This window comes from Chionomys nivalis, chromosome 22 (assembly GCF_950005125.1).
Source record: "Chionomys nivalis chromosome 22, mChiNiv1.1, whole genome shotgun sequence".
NCBI classification, from domain to species: domain Eukaryota; kingdom Metazoa; phylum Chordata; class Mammalia; order Rodentia; family Cricetidae; genus Chionomys; species Chionomys nivalis.
This window is the reverse complement of record NC_080107.1, coordinates 34,085,036-34,107,156: the sequence shown is the minus strand read 5'-3', so window position 1 is coordinate 34,107,156 and position 22,121 is coordinate 34,085,036. Positions and strand designations below refer to the sequence as shown.

The window sequence follows — 22,121 nt, the reverse complement described above, 5'->3', positions numbered from 1 at the left end:
AATAAGTGAATCCTATATGTTTGAGAATTTCAGTGGTCCAGGGCTGCAGTCGTGGAGTAATGATGCAAATGTTCTTTAGACAATACGCCAGCCATACGACTCACATTGTAAAACCTCCTTTCAAGGGGCCCACCCCAGCTTCAAATTGAGGCCTCTCTCAAACTTACGGCACAGAAAAAGCAATCCTATTTTCCAATAGCATCTATGTTTATAGAGTCCCATCCATACTTCCTCACAAAAGGTGGGGGAGTGGAGGGGAATTCTGACTCTCACAACTCGAAACACTGGATTTCTATATCAGATGACCTAAGAACCTGAATATGGTGTCAGTGGTTGTCAACAAAAGAGGGAGAATAAAAAATGAAATCCATCATCTCATCCTAGCATATATTATAAAGCAAAAAAGTTGTGTGGTCGAAAGTCAAATTCTCAACCAAATTGCCAGAAAGTTTCTAATTTAGCTCAGTTTATTTTAGCAAAACTGTTCAGTGTACCAGTACCAGTATAGATAGTTGAACCTATTGTTTGTATTTGAAAATGGTAACATGAAACATTCATGTAAACAAAGAAACAAACAAACAAAAAACCCTGCAGTGTCTGTTTAAGAGATTGCAAGCTCATGTTTGTTAGACTTCTACCCATCGATCAAAAGTTCTCTCCTCTCCATTCCTGTTTCCCTGTCTGTCATGCCCGGCCTAGGTTTATAAAAAGGTACCATTTTGGAATTCCACTGCCATTCATTCTCATCAGCTGTGTCTCAGCACACAGGATGCTGCTGAAGCACTTCCTCAGTACTGGCAGACTGGCTGGCATCCAGCCTGGACAAATTGCTGATCTTTCCTGCCACGCAATGTTAAATAGGGACTCTAGTCGGCACTGAAATAATAGCTCCAAAAGCCACATTTAGCATCTAAAGACTGGCTGATATTTCTTAAGTATACATGGTTTGGGTGTTAGGATTCCTTTAATGAATTTCAGTTTGGCCTAGAATCTGGCATGGGAGGAATCCTAAGCTTAAATATAAAGCCCATATATAACTTTGTAAATCACTGAAGACAAGACAATCTGAGCCCCAGATGTCTGAACTATAAACTGAAATTCATAATCATTCTTCTTTCAGGCCATGTGACTATGCAAACAATTAAAAGGTACTATGTATAAACCCAGATGTACAATCCTTAGTAATCTTCTGTTTACCCAAATACTTCCTTCCACTCAGCCTAAACCTCTCACCATGACTGCTTCCTGGTAAAAAGAACTGGGGAAATTTCAATGTGTGATGGCAGTCCCTTAGACATTCACATCATTGTTTATCCAATGGAAGCCCCCCCCCCCTTTCTTTTTGCCACTGTGGCACCTGAACAAGGCAGCCTGTTCAGGGCAAGAAGTCAACTGAACCTATTGGTCCTATTTGAAGGATGATCTTAGAGGAGTGGAAGAGTGTTGTCAGTCCTCCAAGAAGAAGGGATGTCTTGATGTGAGCCCATAGAGACTAAGCTGTAGTAAGACGAGGCTTGTCTCATGAATCTAGCAACTCTTGTGTGTGCACAGTGGCTATCTGAGGGAATAGAGGATCATTAATTGAAACATTGCCGAGAGAGCAAATGTGCATCAAGAATATAAGAGAAACAATGTCTAGAGATGTTGTAATAAGAGCGGCGGGGCTGCGTCCCCAGCACCCAGCCGCCTGCATGGCTAGCTTATGCCCCGAAATAATTACACGGAAACTGTATTCTTTTAAACACTGCTTGGTCCATTAGTTCTAGCCTCTTATTGGCTAGCTCTTACATATTGATCTAACCCATTTCTGATATTTTGTGTAGCCCCAAGAGGTGGCTTACCAAGGAGATCTTAACCTGCGTCTATCTGGAGTGGGAGAATCATGGCGACTCACTGACTAGGCTTCTTTCTCCCAGCATTCTGTTCTGTTTACTCCGCCTACCTAATTTTCTGTCCTATTAAAGGAGCCAAGGCAGTTTCTTTATTACTTAACCAATGAAAGCAACAGATAGAAAGATGACCCACCTCCATCATAGAGAGAAATCTGATCCCTGAAGAGGGCATGTGTGTTTGAGAGAGATGGTAAGACATGGGTGTAAAGCTCAAGCATTTATATATCACACATTTATGTGTGTGTATGCAGCATACACTTAGAAATGTACAGCTGTTCATGGTGGTACTAAGTGAATTAATAGCAGAAAATACCGCCAAGTTACAGTTTTTAAGGTCTGTCTATGGCCTGGAAGGCATGTTGGAACTTGAAAGTTAAGACCTAACTTGCTATTCAGCTTTTCTCCCTTGTTCTCCCAGGATTACTAGAAGGTCATTCCTGAAGACTCCATGATATTGACCAGTGCCCTTGGAAAATTATTCTGCCACTAATGACAGAGATAACATGTTTACTGAGTCCTAACATGAAAAAGCCTGTGGCTACCTACTTCAAGTGGCTTGAGAAAGGTCCAACTGGGAGAGACCTTTATACACCTCACCTCAAACATGCTCCAGTGGTCTCGTCTTGTGCAGATATCAATGTTGTCCTTGCACATTTTCCTTTATAGAGAATAGTTACATAGTTACCATCAATACAGTTTTCTAAATGTCCAACTGGCGGTCTTGCATGAAATATTTCTGTAAAAGCAATCATCTTAGCTGAGAATATGAATGGATTGAGAGAGTTTTATAGCTTTTGATACTAAATATTTCAGGGTTTTGGTAACTCTTAATCTTCATAAGAAGTTAAACAAAGCAATGAATAATGGAAGGGACTTCCTCTGTGATGCTAATGACTACTGGAAGTGTTTTTGCTTCTAGAATTTATAGACATCAGTGATGCCTAGAGTAAACTTAGATTGTATTTAAGTGGTAATAAAATTCTCTGTTACCAAAGAGAAGGACAGTATTCTTATAATAAAGGGGTGGTCAAAGTACACAGAGAGATACATCTACCCATAAAGTGGTAACGCCATGAGCACCATGATTCTAAAAATCAACCCTGAAAGCATCATTGGGTTCTTTAGACTTGTGGAAAGCAAACTGAAGGAAGAGACATAATCTAAACCTATATGAAAATTATTTTACCACAATTGTCATTACTGAGATAATTTCCTATAGTTTATAAAATAAATAAAATGTACTCATCAAATGTATCTTGAAAGCTCAGTACTTTCCACTGTATTAGGAATATAACAATGTAGGAATCAGGGGAAGATCACATATGCATTATCTATAGCAGAGCAAGTCTTACAAGGGGCAATACTTTATTTGGTACCATGTTAGTCTTTGAGATAACTCACTACTCCGAACTGTCTTTCCCACTCACCAATGAATGGTTTTGACTTTTACAATTTTCTCTAAAAATGTAAATATCATTCATGCATACACTCATTCATGTCTTTGTCACAATCCAATTAGTGTAACTCCCATGGAATATGAAAGGGACAATCATTTGCCTTCAGTGGACTCATAGCATGGGAGTAGGTGTAAGTAAATAAGCCAGCCATTGCAGCGTTATCTGATAGGTGTTAATAGAGTGATAAGAAGACAGTGAAAATGGAGACTGGGAGTCGGAAGCCTAAAAAGCAATTTGACCGATGATGGAAAGACCATCTGACCAAAGCCGTGCAGGTAGAAATTTAAAGGGGGTTGAAATTTTGTTCTGGATTATCGGAATTTTTGAGATACACTGGGTAAAATGTTGTGTTCAGAGATATGGATCCCACTGGTGGCACTGAGGGAATACAACCGTCAATTGTTAGACATAGAGCATGAGGAAAGCGTGACACACTACTCTTATGAAGGGAGCCAAGGCCAAGAACTGGAATAGGATGTACGAGGCAGTCAGAAGGGCACAAACATACCACCAATAAACTGAAGCAGCTTGTTGACTATGCTGGGAATCAACATATTATAATCTGCATTTGTATGTATTTTGCCTGGAACTTACTGAACACCTCTGTTGTGTTATAGTAAGTTGTTGCATGCCCTTTAGGGAGTTTGCAACTGTGTTAGGATGAAAGCCAACAGTACCAGTGGGGAGAAAGAAAGCAGTTACACAGCTCAGATGGCAATGAGCGCTCCGCTACGTTGTCGCTGGCTATCTGGAAATATGCACAAAACGGTGCTATTGTAGTGTTTTCCCATGATTCCTCAGGCTCAATCTCTTGTTCCATTTAATGCTTTCCTTTCTCCTGGCCTTGGCAGGTGTGTGGGGAGGGCATAAATGAAGGGCTTCTCTGGTAAGATTAAGGAGACACTGAAGTCAATGTTTTAAGCAAGTGACTTCCCGACACAGAAAGGGAAGTGCATGATGCTGTATCACTATCAAACAATCCATTCACATACATGCTCACAATCTATCATTCGGCATGCAGAGTTAGTAAAGACTTTGATCTTGTATGCACTCCCCATAAGTCTTGTATGTATTATTAATAAAGCTCTGGGGCAGGAAGTTTCCATCACTGCAATGACTCTAGCTTAGAAAGTTTGGGTTCATTCATGCGGAAATGCAGAGGACTTTGTCACAGTGCTAATATATGTATTTTTCTTGCAGATGGTTGAAAAAGAAGGGTATCTTCAAAAAGCCAAAATTGCAGATGGAGGAAAGAAACTGAGGTAATGAAACTTTTTCAACTCTCTGTTGCATAACGACACAGTCTCCTATATCCTCAGCTTGTATCACTGATATTGTTTGAGACGCAAGACTACCCAAACCTAACTAGAACAGTTCCTTCTGTTACCATTGTTGACACCCTTATTGTTAAAATGATTATACTTTTCAAAGAAAGACATTGCATTCTATAGTGTTGCCCAGAATGTAAAAATGGCTGATGCCTCAAATTCTTAGGGCTAGAAATCTTTAAACATAAAAAGGGAAATATGGTTTCTGGATTAACAGATTGGGTTGTTGAATGAATTCATTTGCAGCATATAAAGATCTCTTTGCAATACCCAAAGAAGTTTTATGAAGGATAGAAGATTTGAACTGTATTTGTAGCTCAAAATTAAAAACCATTTAGAAAAAAAAGGAAGAGAAAAAGAAAACCATGAACAAAAGATAGGTGAGGGAAATTGAAAAAATTATAAAGAACTTCCTGGGGTGAAGGGCAGGAACAATAAAAGAGTGCAAGAAAAAAGAACAAGTTGGTTTTGGGGTCAAGAAAGATACTCATTATGCTGTTTATAGGGGGGCTTTAAAAAGTCATCTCCCTTTTAGAATTTTTGCTATTTCATACATTGTGTATCCTATATTTAGCTTTATAGTATGGAATATGCAAGTAATAAAGGCGCATGAAAATACTCAAACTAAGAGACATTTATTTGGGAGTCTTTTACTGTTACAACTAAGTAGGATCAATATTTTAATTAGCTATACAATAGGACAACTGTTAATTGCATTACACAATATGTTACTATAAAGATGCTTTGGCTAACACAAGAGAATAAAAGATACTTTGGTTTAATAGCTATAGTGGAAAGAAATTTATATTTATTTGAAAGAAAAAACAATGAAGTAGTTCCAGTGCCTACAATAGCTATTCTAATTTTTAAATAGGAGATAAGGTTGAATCTTCCCAAAGATATTTCCTGGTAGGTGACAGGCAGCCACCTTGCCTCAAAGGTATCATAGAGGCACAAGATCAAATGCAAAGCAGCTGTAGTTCTGACCTTCTCTGTCCCCGGAGAACTGCCAGTCAAACTTTGAAAAAGCAACAGGTGAGAATCATTGACTGACTAGCTCGGCTGTGTACCTTTTGTTCCCCATGTACCTCATCCCATAATCAAAACTCAGGCATGTGGAGGGTACCGCAAGAGCAAGCTGGCCAAAGCCCTTTGTTACATGAGTCTCCACCCCTACCCCAACACAAGAAGTTCCAACTCACCCATTCATTCTTCCATGCTGTATTGGTGCCAGAAACAATGATAGCATTGGTCAGTGTTCCTCTCCACCATCACACAAACAGGGGTGCCATGAAAACGAGGCAATTGGCCTTCTGTGGTGGCTGCATGGAGGACCCTCATCTATGCTCCATTAGCCAATCTTGTAACGTACTCCTAGAAGTAAGGATTGGAAGCATCAGTGGCAGGGAGCAGCCCCCTCCTAGCAAACTCTCACGAATACAGTGCATGTTATTTTGGTATATGTACCCCTGTGCATTTGCTTTATTTTCATAAAAACTTAACTTGTGTACAGTGTCTTGATAGAAGCTTACATTCATATAAGCATTGGTGTATACTCTATTTCATTGGTTTTTAATCAGCTTGTATGTCACTAAGCATTCATCCAGATTTTTTTTTATAATTTTATAAGGTTTAGTTTTTCTTGTTTTAGAACTCCCAGGTGTGGTGAAATTAATTAATTATACCCTTCAGTTGTAGCGCTATGATATTGTATTGGGGCAAGAACCCTAGGTGGTTTTACTTCATAGTCTCTTCTACTCTCAGATCAAGCTCCTGTTCTTTAAATCCCCTATTCATACATCTATTTGGTTTTATGTGTGGTGTTTGAAACATAATCAACAAAATAATTATTTATGATAATGTGTACATTAATGTGTTCTATGTTGCATAAGCAGTTTTATATTTGAAATCTCATGTTTTTTGCCATTTTCATTCAATATTAGTGTAATAATATCTACAATGATGTTATATCAAGCCCATTTCTTCCCCTTTGTTGCCCAATTGCCATTTTGTATTTGTACCAAATCTTATTTTCACAAGTCCTCCAGGCACAAACACCCAAGTTATCTCTAACTCTTCTTGTATCTCAAACATTACAATAAACCACACATAATTGTTTCTTTGGAACCTGTTAGAAGTTCTCTTGGGGAACTGAACTCAGGAATTAAGATTTCTTGGGCATCTGCTGTGTGCTACTGACAGGCTCTTGAAGGATTGCTGAAACTCACGCACATTTGTCTTGCATTGCAAAAGGAATTCTATTTCTCCAGAACCCAACCCAAGCCAACCCAACATTCTACTTTTCATGTGGTCAAAAATGTGGCCACAGACTGTTTCCTTGTTTCTGCTCTCGTTCCCATTCCACTGATTTGTATTCCAGTTGAGTGTGACTTTAATCGTTCATCTAGAGTCACTCAGATTCTGCGTCACAAGAATGCCTTATCCAAGAGCTTTGACTACTAGCTATTGTGTGTCTTGTCTTCTTCTGGTTTGAGAAAATATAAAATAAATCATAGACAACAATACTTTGTTTTGGAAATTATAAATATCTCCCTAAATTCATGGAATTCATTTTTATTTTTAATATAGATGCTTTAAAATATAGTGAACATTTTAAATGTGGAAGTCACCATTTTTATATACTTAGTATCCTGCCCTTTTCATGAGCTATAATATGTCAAATAATTTCTATTATCATTTTAATTTACTTTTTGAGTCAAGTTTTATACTAAAGGTGTTACAACTTCCATATACTTTCTAATTATTGTCATTTTTTTCTTTATATTTTTTCTAAAGATCAATTCTAAGCCTGGATTACCTGATCAAACTGCGTGACTGCTAATGAATCTTAGGGGCTGGGGAGATGATGAAGTGGGTAATAGTGTTTTCCACACAGGAACCTGGGTTCCAATATCCAAAGCCCACAGGAAAACGCTGGAACAATTAGAGACAAATGTATATGCAGAGAGCTCACTGCCATTCAATCAAGCCAAAACAAAACAGTGACAGGACAGATATCTATTGTCCTCTTCTGGCCTCGATACAGGTGCACACAGGAGCAGGCATCTACACACAAACACACACACACACACACTTACAACATACATATGAATGCAACCACAGATGTGAACCCTCTCCCACACCCACACATTAAGGAAAAGAACATACTATTCTTGCAATATGTTGCCATTGCTTAGTCAAAGTTTATTCTTTTATCAGCAGTAACAGGCAGGTCAGGTTGGTCATAACCTTGAAAAATTATAGAGGTTTTATCACATGGATCATTTAATAATTATTCAATGATGTCATCTAGTTACCAAAATTTGTATTGCTTATGTGATATTTTCTATGGGCTGTTTCCCATTCATCAAGGATCTTATATCACTTTAGTAAAATTTAATGAGCTAATAAGCACTATTAATAAATGCTTATTCTGCCAAGCACATGGTTCATAGTGATAGTAATGTAATTACTTAAGTACTTAAGTCATCTTGTTTTGCAAATCTAAAATCGTCTTCTCCTTAACTGCTCCTTTTGCCAGTCTGGCAGATGTAGTTGTACCAGCATCTCACCCTGGGCTGCTTGAAACGCTGTGTGAGGCCAAGAAGCGGGACCTGTTCTTTTGTTTCCTGCCACTGTTGGTCCCGAGAGCTTCGGCTGTCATTTATTAATAGCGCTATGGAAACGTCTGCAAAGTTTTCTATGTCTAAATCTATGCTACGTCGTTTACATTTCACATCTTTCCCTATTCTGAACTTGTCTTTCCTTGTTATCATTTTCACTTGTCTTTATTTCTCTCTTTCCTATGTTTTCTTTTCCATAAGGAAAAACAAATTAGTCATGCGACTAGGGGAAGGTGGCAGGAAAGAGGCTGCTGGTTCCATCTTGCATTCATAAAAGGCCCCAAACTTAGCCTTGTTTTGAAATGAGGTTATGGACATTTCCCTTGCGATATACTGGCAGGCTTGAAAGCAGGATTCATTCAGCATTCAACGTTAATTTTTAATTATGAACCTTGAAATTATGCCTCAGCTTTTCTGATGAATCTCGAGAACGTTTTCATTTCGGGAATTGCATCCTCGTGGCAGGAAGTTGCTCTGGCTTGTCTGAAGCTCCGTGATGATTTAGTCATGGCTTTTTGGATTGTTTTTGTTTGCTTGGTTGTTTGGTTTTGTTTTCTAGTTCCTAGAGCTTAAGGTTACAAACGGCACCTGCTAATGTGCTCACACGCGTGCAGAATCTTACACGTTTCTGCATGTGCGCCTTTCCTCTGTCGGTTCCTCTGGGGCTCCGTACATCTCATCACATTTAGATCTTCTCGCTTCGCTTTCCCCTTAGAATGACATTGGCAATACTTGGTGTGAATGTGGACAGATAACGGGCAGGAAAACAAACCTGAAAGGGGTTGTAGTGGTCACATTTACTAGTGGAGCATTCTTCACAGGCTCAGAGCTTAGACTGTGTGCGTGTGCACGCACGCGCGTGCGCACGCACACTGATCATTATCATCAGAATATTTCCTTTTCTTTAGAATGTGATACTAAAGTCCCCCCCCATGTAAACATAATTTTCTTTAGTATTTTCTGCTCAGATTGTCAATAAATTAACACAAACCCAATCTCTCTAGCCCCTTGCCACTCTCCTTCCTTCCCTTCCTTCTTTTCTTCCTTCCTCTTTTTGCACCCCTAAAAGAAATGTGCATTTTATACCTACTGTCTCATTGACTCAACTCTTATAGAGTTATATTGCAGAAGCTTAAAATATGAGAGAGAACGCAGAAGTTCTCAGACCTGCTTCTCCAAGAGTCTGGAGGGTTTTACGGTAAATCATTCAGAGGCACTTGGAGAGATGTCCCACTCATGCCGCGGGACAGACTCAAATCTAGTAACCAAGTCAGGCAACAGCACCAGGTGACCCAAAGAGAATCTGGAATTGATGATGTCACTTCACGCATATTTTCCTGTGTTCTGGCTTGTTGGTGTGTAAGTAAAGAACACGAGGAGGAGTGCATTGTAGAAAGCCTTAAGAGATAAACAGTTATATGTCCTAGACCCTTAGATGGCTGAGGAATATTTTCAGGGTCATTTCCATCCCGCAGCCAAGCAGGTATCTGCTGCTGTTATGTGCTGCCATCCGGTGTCCATTTGGGAGAATGTCAAGCTGATGCCTATGTCGGGGCTTTTTATTGTTTTGGTTTTACTTTGCTTCACCTTCCATTTCTTCCACTTCACAACTCACAGTTTGTTTTCGTAAGTTACTGCAAGTATTCCACTTGCCTAAAATGCCCTGGCAAGTGCCCATATCAAAAATCAGTTGATCGGATATGAATTTAGTACTTTGGGCTTTGAAATTATATGACCTTTTATCTTATTAGATATCATGTATTTTGTTTTTTCAAACTGCAAAATGTGTTTTCATTCCTGGTCCCTGGATCTCTTTTCAGCCCTGAAAGACTAGCTGTAATTCCTAACTGAATATCTGGAAGTCTGTGTGGGGATCTAGACTTTCTTGCTCATTCCACGGGCTACTGATTCCTCACTACCTAAACAAACATGTATTCCAGAGAAGGGTGGGGGGGAGGGAGGGAGAGAGAGAAGAGAGAAGAGAGAGAAAAAAAGAGAGAGAGAAATAAAGAAGAAAGAGAGAAAGAAAAAGCTAGTGACTTTTAAACATTCTCTCAATGCCCCGATGTTATGAGGAATGTGGAGTGTGCAGGTTTTAGCTGCTTCCCACTGGTGTAGGAACACACTTGCTCAGCAGGAGGTGGTACAGAATACTGGAACCAGCAAGACAGGCATCTCTGCTCTCAGGAGGATGAGGTCTAAAGCTTCTCTAAGAGCATGCTCTTCTCTCCTAACTCTGCATAGAGCATGCAGAATTGGAGAATGCAGGCATGCCCCTGCTCCAGAGACAGCGAGTGTAGGCCTAAGGGTCAAATCCTCAAATGTCTTCTGTATGACTGTGTGCCTTTAGGAAGACACGGTCTCAGTAAACTGCAGTTTTCTCCTCAGTTGCTCTGGCTGCTCACCCACATGCAAGGGTTAGTTGGGGAATTAGTGTCTTTTATGCTTTAGGGGAGTCTTCTAGTCACTGACAAAAACCCTGGAGATGCATCTTACCTTACTTTTTATCTTTTGCTTACTATCTTTGCTTTTTCTAACCTGCCCTTGGAATGGTTTGGGAATGTATGTGAGCAGGTTCTTGTGATTGACTAAGTGATTCTGATACATGTTATGTGTAGAACACTGGTGGCAAACTGCACAACAACGAGGAACCAAAGCTCCATCGTAGCTCCCATGATTGAAAGGTTTGGGAAGTAGGGAAGATCTGGTTGGGGACTGGTCAGACTGCTAATCTTCTTTATAAGAATTTGGTGAAGTCATTAGTAAGGCAGCCTAAATGGCTGACTCGTTCTCACAAATAGTTTTTTAAAATTGAGGGAGTCAGCCAAAGCTATGTTGCTGACATTGATGATACCCTTAATCAAGTTAGCGCTGCTTAAATCTTGTAAAAATACAGCATAAGGTCATCGATTCCATAGATGACAAGGTGCATTTTCAGAGAAACTGGACTTGGCCTTCATTCTCCTGTGGTCTTAAGTAAGTCATCTAAATTCTCTGAACATAGCTTTCTGCATTAGTCCATGGGAAAATTAGGAGTTTCATTGCTTTGGGCATGAGTATAAACTTTTACTAGTTGTTCAAAAAATTATGTCACTGGTATTTTTAAAAGAAATCATGGGAGACATTGAAGTGAAAGGGGTCTTAAATTTATCTGCTGCATTTTTATTATTTATTTTGACAAGATTTTCAAGTTGTAGGATTCAGCTGTTGGGGCAGCTCTCCTCTTCATTGTGACACAATAAAGATGATTTTTGAGACAGACAAAACTATCACCAGACAAGGGTATTACAGAGGGTCATGTGGCTAAGCTTCCCAGCTCTTCTTTCTTATGTATTAGTGTTTGTCCTTGCAGCTAACCTACCAGGGACACCGGTCAAAGCCCTAAGACAGAAAGGTGATGTAACTAGAATTCATGGACTTCCTGTGTAACCCGCTCCAGTTAGAAGTTTAAGGAACAGAAGAGTTTTTCCAGCAAGTTCTATAAACGATCAACATCTGAAACAGATTCAAACCAGAACTATTTCTCTAGGAACTTCTATAGATAGGAAGCAAATACGGTGTGCGAGCACCCTGCCAGAAGACAGGAACTCGACTGAGAAGCATAGCAGGTGGATTGAATATGGGTCCATCCCGTTAGGAGGTTTCACACTCTCATCACACATGGTCAAAGGGACTGCGATAAAGAAGACCAGCCTTGCCCGGTAGCTCTAGGCTTCCCGCTCTTCTTTCTGACGTCATCTAACACTGTGAATTGCTTAAAACGAAGGCTGTTACAGATTCAATTCACCTTAGTACTCTTGGTATCTACAAAGAGAAGTGGGCAGTAATCCAGACAGAACATGCTGTTTTTTTCTCTTGCTGTCTGACTTTCCATAATTTGATTGAAACATTGACTACCTAGCTGAAGACAAGTGAGTCCAACAGCATGCTATTGTCTGATGAAATTCTGAACGTGTTCCTTGTATGTCTGTTTATTCTGTTCTTTTGTAATGCATTAGTGTATCATTAAGAAAGTTTCAGGAGGCTGGAGTGATGGCTCGGCGGTTAGGAGCAATTTCTACTATTCCATAGGTCCCAAGTTTCATTCTTAACACCAGTGTGGTGGCTCTCACTGTACTTAACTCCAGTTACCTGAGACCTGACACCCTCTTCTGGCTCTGTAGGCACAAGGCATGTACACATACACACAGGCAAAACTCGAAAACACATAAAATAGGAATAAATAAATACCTTTCAAAACAGACAGCTTCAGACACGTAAGAGCAGCCACATTCTTTTTGTCAGCATTAGCCATACTAAATAAAAACTGCTCTTAGAGTTAAGGCTCTAGATTCTAAATAGAAAGTGGAAAGAACTCGCATAAAATCTTATGTACATGGATACACAAAAATATGTCATAGTCGCACATTTTGTATGGTTTTCTATTTATCTGAGTGAAAGCTTTTCTGTAAACTTTTTTCATCACGTTTTGTAAGAGCAATACAATTAAATAAACAACAAACTAGAGAAAGCAGTAACAATGTAATTTAATGGTAGAAACCTGTGAATATCACTCTTATTGGTAGTTTTGCCACCTAAGAAAGAAAACCTTCCCAACACTAATACACATAACTCCAAATGCAGAAGCACTAATGTGTTTAGTTAAAGAAACAGGTAAAACTAAGAAATACAAAGGAAGGAAAAATCTGTAATCTCGCCATCTTTTTAACTACGGCTACATCGAGACTTTTTTCCCAGGCCAAAGTGCTCATTGATTAGATAAATGTCCATTTAGCTCCTAGACTCTCCAGGACTCTGTGCTAGGCTCTGAAAATACCCAATAATGTTGAAATGATTTCTGTTGCCTGGGGGCTTGTATTTTAATGAAGGCAATGAAAGTGAAAAATTTTGAAGTATTTTTTTTAATTCATCATGTTACATGTCATGAATGTACTTTGAGGGAAGCAATATTTGGACTTCTGATGGATGGAATTAATAATCGGAAGGGGCTGAGCTGGGTGCAAACGGTTCTAGGTAAATTGCACAGCATAGAGCAAAGTATATATTATGGGCTACATTGAAATCTTCCCACATCAGTATTCTTAAACACAGGGGTCATTCTTCCAATGTACTCTTCTATTATGAGCAATTTTTTAAAGTAATCTCTGTTTTTGTTTGTTTGCTTGTTTTTTATACTTTAGGAGCAGAATTAACATGGAATGTGCAATTCATCTCAATGGTCAGAACCTGGACACCTGGTCCTCTTTCTTTAGGGCAATGTTAAATTCATGGGAATAAAAATGCCTAGTCAATAACTTCGTCTAAATTTCTTGTAAATTAATGAAAAATATATTGCTAAATGGCACTCGAGAAGAGACAGTGAGAGAATGTGGTTAACGCTGGTTCTTTCAATGCTTGGCATTTTCACGGGAAAGAGGAGAACGCACACCTCTGTTCCCACGTGTAATTCTCTGATTGCTGGCAGTGTCGAAGCATTTTGATTTAACGGACAGCACATGAGCTGGTCAGGCTCTGAGATTCTCAGTCGTGCTACATCAACAAAAAGGAGCAGAGATGGAGCAGCCTCCAACACTTTAACCTTCATGCTTCGGTCCTGCGAGGAGGCACAAGGGTAGAAATAAACAAGGTCATTGATCAGTTAGAGGATTTACATCTAAGAGGATTTACAAACTCAGAAACTTTTATTTATGTGTCAAAAACTTTAAAATTCAAGAGATCACTATGTTTATTATTATCTGAGTTTTCTTCCACTTAACTGATTTACATAAATAAAAGACTTTTAGGAAAACCCATTAAAAATAGTCTGCAACCACAACAAACTCCTGGCATAGTTCATAAATGATCGTTTCTACTCATGACATATTTATTTATTTATTTCCCCCCTAAAGGAAAAACTGGTCTACATCCTGGATTGTTCTTTCTGGTCCAAAGATTGAATTTTACAAAGACGCCAAGCAACAAGCTCTCCCCAACATGGTAGGTCTCTACTTTTGTTTCCATCTTTTCAGAAACAGTGTGGAACGGAAAGTGTGGTTTCATCAGCTCTCACACCAAAGTCTCTAAGCTACCTACACCCAAAAGCAGATGGAGGAAATGATGCAATAACCTCTTAATCAGACGAAGGGAAAACAGAATGTTGGGTCTGGTTTTTTGAGGGCTGCGTTTGGAGAAGATGCACAAACGAGATGGATGGTGAGCAGCTATCTGGTAATGGGAAGGTAACACTTTAAATTAAGGCGTCATTTATAAGTGCTTTATTCTTATTTATGAAATAATCACTAAATGCTGCTACTTTCCCAAATAATGTATTATACAGCATGTTATAAAATGCATTAGTAATAAATGTTTAACGGATGAGACTATGGGAGTCTGCTTTAAAGAATATTATAAGACGTAAATCGTATTAAACCATGTATGTGCATCTTTAATACATGGATTTAAGTTGTTATCTTGCGTTCTATAAAGTGCCTCCCACATTAATAAATAATAGTAAACTCTTTATAAATGGCACCTTAATAAAGGGTGTTGCCAAGGAGAAAACCCTCTAAGTTAACGAAGTGATTTTTTTTATCTTAGTCTAACTACGGCATCCATTGAATCCAGCTAACCTTTGTGAATGCGCTTATGACTGCGCCTAATCACCCTAATGCAATTGCTGTTTCTTGCGGTTATTGCAAAGTGAGATTTGCGGAATTGCTCCACGGCACCTGAAGGAAGGCCCCACAGAGATGTGTACCAGCAGGAGCAATTTGGAGTTCCTTATTGGTAAAACCTTAAACTCAAAATCTTGCTGCCCGAACACAGCAGCAACCATCAAGAGCAAGAAAGGGCGGGCAGACTGTTTGCTAGGTGCTGATTATGAAAGACTCTTCACAAGGAACGAACCTGCCTTATCCTATTGGTTTGATAGGTGATAAGGAAAGTGGTGGCCTGGCAGGAGGGAACCACAAGGAACTAATTTATATTTGGCAGGTAATAAAATAACGACAGGTTCTTTGTCTTACAGCCGCTAGTCATGTTCGCCATATAATCCTCTTTAAATAGAAAATAGGAACTCTAGCTAAGAGATGTCTTTTAAAGAAGAAAAATTTAGTGAGAACAAAGGATCACATGTGGCTTGTTCCCCATCATTTCAATCACCTTTGTCTGCAAGGGGCTGACTGATTTTTGGAGTCTCAGTAAGGTCCAATCTACAAACTAATGATGAATAAATTAAAATTATCTATGTCCGTTGCATTTTAAATTCCTTCAGAAATTTGTTTTAGGGCTTTGTTTTGCTTCTCCTTTTGGCTACAGTGAGGTTGAGATAGTATTTGAAGGAACATAAAATACCACCTAAGGCTGGGCACAAAACAACACCCACTCCCTGGCAGAGACGTTGTTTTCTCTTTGAATGAGTTCTATGGGGAAGGTAGGAAGTGGGAAGGTGCCAGCCTGCCTGGGCTTGATGCTAAGATGATTCTTGTCCTGCTGAGGGAGAAGAACCCCACTGGAGCTGAGTCAGATGGAGATAATGGGACGGATTCATTCCATATTAAAGCATTTATTTCATTATTTTTAATCTCCTCATATGGGGGAGATATAATTCTCTCCGCTGTTTAATTATATAAAGGTGAAAGAAAATCCACTTTTCCATTGCAAGCAAACGTTGCAGGTTAGTTCACTAATTGGACGCCACCAATGCAACCTTCAGAGTTGTGATAAAGTGACAATGCATTTGACTTGGAGAAGAAATTCATTGACTTTGCTTTGTTTTGTTTTGTTTTTGGCAGTCTTTATTTAATACTTCTGGCCCCGTTTCCAGTGCTCTTAGTTTCTCCCAGGCATGCATTGTCTTCAAAGCACATTCTGGGTATGGGTAACTGTTCTGCGGTAAAGGAAAGAGAGAATTACAGATCTGTGTTTGTGCCGCATGAATTGTCTTGCTAGTCAACTTCTTGGATGCATTTCTAAACAAGTATAAAAGGCCTGGTGGGATGGCTGCATTTACCAGCTCCAGTCTCGGAGAAATGATACAATGATTGCCAGGCCTTGATTAAAGATGCTGTGGTTTTATTCTGGAAGAGGGTTATGCTCAAGTTTCTGAATTTCTCTTACACCCCTTAACTGAGCCCTGGTGTTCACTTTCGTTCTGAGGAAAAGCCTTTCCTCTACTGGGCCTGGTGAAGCTGCCCTAAGAGCAGACTGTGGCCTAAAGAGTTAACTGTGCTCTAAGCTTTCTGAGCCACCTTACAGTGGTAATCCAGAGATGAGACAAAGTTCGGGGTAGCTCAGAGCGGGCTAAAGGCAGACCCGGAGGACCAAACCAGTTCTCTTTGCCACTTAGTAGCTTACGGAGTTACTCAACTTCTTTCAGCTGGGAGTCCACACAAGAAGGGGAGGGTAGTTTTATCAGAAAAAAACAAACAAACAAACAAACAAACAAAAAAAAACGGAATGAAAGTAGCTAAGTAGAACCGCAGAGTTACAACACCTCCAAACAATTCCTGATCATCTGCTCTCACATTTGGCAATAATGTATGTACATATTTGAAGGTGAAAAGATGGCTATGTGGTTCAGAGTATTTTCTGCTCTCTCACAAGTCCCAGGTTCAGTTACCAGTACCCTTAATGCAATTCACAACCCTCTGTATTTCTGATTCCAGGAACTTTGATGCCCCTGGTCTTCACTGAAACCAGGCACACAAAACATGCACTCAAAACACTCATACACATAAATTAAAAAAAAATAAGTATTTTAAATAAATTAACTATATAAACATTTTATACCATACATAATTTAGGCAGCAGTATAGGAAAGACATTATTAAACCATTTTAATTTTATATGATTTGTTTCACATATTTATAGAATAGAGAATACATATATGTATGTGTGTGTAATATATATATATATATATATTCTCTATTCTGTATATATGTGTATATATATGGAGAGAGAGAGATTCTCACTATGGAACCCTGGCTTGCCTAGACCATCTTGTTATGTAGACCAGGCTGTCTTGAACTTACAGAGAGCAATCTGCCTATGCCCTTGAATTTTTGTTATACCAACATGCTTGTCTGGAAAAAATGTCACAAATGTAAGAAATACTGCTATGCAAGGCTTTCATGAAGAGAAAAAAATCTTTATCCAAAGGCAGCAAAAGATATCTCTTGAAATGAAGCAGCCATTCATCTGGAACTCAGATATTCCTTCCTGAATGTCCTGAGCATTTCTGGATTCCCTCTTCTTCCTTGGGTCCTCACTACTGCTGCTTGATTCAGCATCTCATGTAATGTTGGGACTGATCTGCACAGCCCACGTTTGGCAACTCTCTTCTCACTGAAGCGTTTTCAGTTACTGTCTCCTCCCCCCACTTAGGGCTGTTATAACAGCATACCACTGGGGCACATCTCAAACAACAAATGCTAAGTTCTCATGATTTTGGAGTCTGCAAAGTCCAAGATAGAGACTTTGGTAGGTCTAGGGTTCGGTGAGAATACCCTTCCTGCGTGGTTCCCATCTCACTGTAATCCCACACATAGCAGGCAGAACATTAAAGCTTCTTAGCAGATCCCACTCCCAACGCAAGCTTTTAACAGTATGGTAAGGGTTTAGGATTCAATATATGAACATGTTGATTCCAGAGCAATGTCCTAGTCCCACTTTTGTCCAGAAAACATGCACAGGATCACGTGGCTTTGGGTCCATGGTCCTCTCTTTAAAGGAAACAGAGGACTTTTATCTATTTCAGTGTTTTGAATCAGAAGATCAAACAGTAACTGATCGCCTATTGTCGGCATTTCATAACAGAAGGCCACTGCAAGCCTCCAAACATCTAGGAGAGAAAGAAAAGAACAAAAGTCAGTCTCTACAGAGAAAGGAACAGATCCGCTGTCTTCCTGCATCCTGTTCCTGCTTACCCAGCTCACCTCAGACCAGAACATGGTCACTGCTGGTTGCTGCACTTACTATGGTCCTGAATACCGGCTAGAAGTTTTCTGTGTTTTCAGATGTAGCCCACTTTATATTCCCTTATTTTTATTCTAAGTCTTAGCCAAAGCATGTTAAAGCATCTTACTGTATTCTCCAAATGTCTTAACAGTCTTCTTTTTTTTTCTTTCCGTATTTTTGTCTTTTTGAGCTCAGTTGGGAGCACTTTTTCTGTGTGTGTCTTTCAGTTCTTTATTTAAGTCTTCTCATGTGATAAACATTTTTCCTCTAATTTCAAATAGTATGATTTTTTTTCACTTCTAGGAGTTTGTTTCTTTAAATTTATTCTGTCAGCTGGCATAGCTACTTGTTTCCTGCAGGTATTTTCCAGACTACATTTTAATTTTGGGAAAAACAGGAGGAATGGTAGTTTCATGACCCATCTTGAGAGCTTAGCATCAGTGGTCCAGGGCCTCACTCCATTCCATGTGTTTCTGCTGCCTCTGATTCGTGCTTCTTGGGTTCCTGGTTGTCATTGCTCATCTTTGGCTGTGTACTAACCATCAAGATGGCAATGTGATTGTGGTGGTGGGAGGGGTGTGCCCTGTGATTGGGATACATGTGTTCTACTTATGGGAGTGCTTTGTAGTTTCAAAAGGGGTGTGAGGCCATGACGCCTTGTCTCGGACTGTGGCATTAAAGTCTCAGGTTGTGTCTTGGAAATGGGAAAGCTACAGAAACACTGTAACTTCTTAGGGAAAAGACTCTCCTCTGATTCTTTAACATTTTAGCCTACTCAACACTTCCCTTCTGTGCTCTCTTGGAACCAGAGAAAAGGAGACTTTCAGCACTGATTCTTGTCTATCCTTCCATGAAAGCTTGGCAGGACCTTGTCCTATTACACCGTGGTGTGGAACAAACCTCAAATGTAAAGTATAAACCAATGACCTCAGAGGAGCATGTAGTTATGTTGCTTTGATATTCGGGATCACTGTCTGTTTCCCACCTCACATACACAAATAAAACTTCAGCATGACATTCCCCTCTGCCATTTCCGGCTTTCAGTTCTGAAATAATTTTTAAAGGATATTTTTTATCCAACATTTTTACTGTTTTCAGTGGGAGAGTTGATCCAAATAACATCTCTACTCATTATAATCTAGTTGCCTTTAATGTGAGTATGCATTCAGTTAATCAGGTTTGTGCTATTTATATCAGCCTGGGTGGGAAAAGATTTTATTGGAATATGTATTGAAATCCCACAATGAACAGCTTGCTCGTTAAGGCTGCATAGAAGGCATGGATATATAACCAAGACAGAGACGACTTTGCCCTACCAGATCTGTGCCAATAACAATGATATGAAATAGGAAACAGAATAGATGTTTGTTTTTGTTTCTTTCTTTTTATTTTTTCTTAAGGATTTAAAGGAGGGAGTGCTCACATCTCTGAAGGATTTGAATTGGGCCTTGAGAGACGGTTGTCACTTCTGTACATGGGGATTTGCAGGCAGAAAACTCAGGGAGATGAAAACCGTGAACAATGACTAAGAATGGATGGAATACAAGCACTAAAATATAAATGATTTTCATGGTCTAGTTGGAATCCAGGATAAGATAAGCCTTAAGGAGAGGTTGTGAGCTTATGAATATGCTCCCAGGGCAAGACTCTAAAATGGATTACTGGTAAATAATCCAAACACCTGCATCACAGAATAATCTAAATGGTTTTTATTGAGTAGGACACATGTGGTGTTTCTGTAAGGAGCTGAGCATATAGTGGGACCCAATCAAGAGAGAAACTGAGTCTCCTGGGATCATGGATTACCCTCAACACAGGATCAGACTCTTTACTTCCAAGTGAGTGCACAAGCTGTCATTGTCACATCTTGTGCTGCCAGTTGACTTTTCCTCCAAAGCCTTGACTCCAACAAATTGTCTTTTCCTAATGCAGTTGTGTATTTTTGTGTCTGGACCATTTCAGTTGACACTCATCTCTTATTTCCAAGTTAACACCCTAAGTGCTTGCTGGGTTTTGTGACTTTAGAGTTTCTGTTTGATGTGTAGGGAGACACCTGACTGCATCCACGGGACACTACAGACATACTTGCTTGATGCATCGAAACCCGTAGATGGATGGTCATGTAAAGAGGATTTTAACCAGTTATTTATCCTCTCACAGTTTCTCGTACCTATAACATACTTTGATCATAATCATACCATCATGCTCTCTCTCCCGTTGACTCCACTATAGATTAGAATAACCCCCCAAACTCTTCCTTATACTTCTGTGTCTTTTCTCTTATGGGACCAACTGCGCTTAATTGAGGTCGCCTGCATGAGTATGGATGGGGGTTATTTACCTGAACAAGGGCACTGTACCAGTGGCTACACCACTAAGGAGTTTGATTCCCTCTCTTAGCAACCATTAAATGCCTAGATCTCTTAGAGAAGAAGTGGAGTCAAATGAGCCCCTCCTCAGGTAAGGTTTTCAGAAAAAGACTCCTGGTTGCTCCAGAAATAAGACCAACTACTGACAAATGGAAGAACTACTTTTTTAAATGTAGAGACCCCACTCACTTATTTATTCTATGAATAATCAATAAGTCCTACCAGGCATCACATGATCATTTTAATCAAAGAGAAATCCAAATGAATAATATATGACCCTTGCTCTCACGGTGTTGGGATATGGTAGAGCTGATAGAGCCATAAATAAGCTTATTATCATAAACTATGACTGTGATATAACTGTGAGAAAGCCAGCATCAGACCAGGGCTTCCCAGGTACACCGGAATATAAAATAGGCATACAAATCAAACATTTACTGATAATAAATCAGAGAAATTTATTTTATCACAATTCTTTGGTATGCATATAATTTTACTGTTTATTAAAATGGAGACAAATTTGCATAAAAGATGTATGTGCTTATTTTTTTTCAAAATAAAGAACTAAATCTTGACTGAGCATTTGGTACTATAGAACCTAGAGCACTTTTGTCAGAGTTGATTGATGTTTTGATTTTATAATCATTAATTCTGAGAATACCAGTTTGTATAAATAGTTCAAAATAGCAGGAGTACTATTTAGAGACATTTTAGAAATAGATGGAAATTTTCCTCCACTCTTATGGCCAAAATTCCTTTGGTATTTTTTTAATGGAATTTGAATAAGCAAATCAAGTGTTGAACTTTAAAAAAATCAAACACTGTGCAAACAAGACACCCCAAAGGTATATTAATTTCACCCTGACATTCTGAGGAACTAAGTACTCCATTGTACTTCTATGAGGACAAAGCCCTTAGTATATACAGTGAAGACACTACCGCCTATCACACCTAGTCTCAGTGTGAGATGAGAGGTCTCCAGCAACTCTTTCTAGTCCTGAGGGTACGGGCAAATGTGTAGCACAGAGTGTTCATGCACGCCTCAAATTCAGAAGCAAGGTTGAAGTGAAGCCCTGTGACATAGCACAGGCAAGTGTTGCCAGAAATATGTTCTCTGCAATTTTATTTTGAAATAAATTTGCACATCTCATTCCACACCAGAAGAAAAAGTAGCCAAATTTTCATGATTCCCATTCCTTAGGGTTTCTATTGCTGTGAAGAAGCAGTATGACCATTGCAATTCTTATAAGGGAAAACATTTAATTGAGGCGGCGGCTTACAATTTCAGAGGTTCAATCCATTATCATCACAGTGGGGAGCATGGTAGCACACAGGCAGACATGGTGTTGGCTACATCTTGATCAGAAGGCAACAAGCAGGACTTTGACACTGAGTGAAGCTTAAGTCTAGGAAACCTCAAAGTCTGCCCCCACACTTCGAGTAACACACTTCCTTCAACAAGACTGTACCTACTCCAACAATGCCACACCTCCTAAGAGTGCCACTTGCTGTGAGC

General features: G+C 39.4%; 1 protein-coding gene across 1 annotated transcript in view; it reads left to right on the top strand.

The window, feature by feature from the left end:
• Positions 1-22,121, top strand: part of Arhgap15 (Rho GTPase activating protein 15) — a 598,323-nt gene that overhangs the window by 85,415 nt on the left and 490,787 nt on the right. The window contains exons 4-5 of the mRNA XM_057755169.1: positions 4,550-4,611; positions 14,189-14,276. Of these exons, the coding sequence (XP_057611152.1) occupies positions 4,550-4,611; positions 14,189-14,276 (150 nt within the window). The remainder of the gene's footprint in view (positions 1-4,549; positions 4,612-14,188; positions 14,277-22,121) is intronic.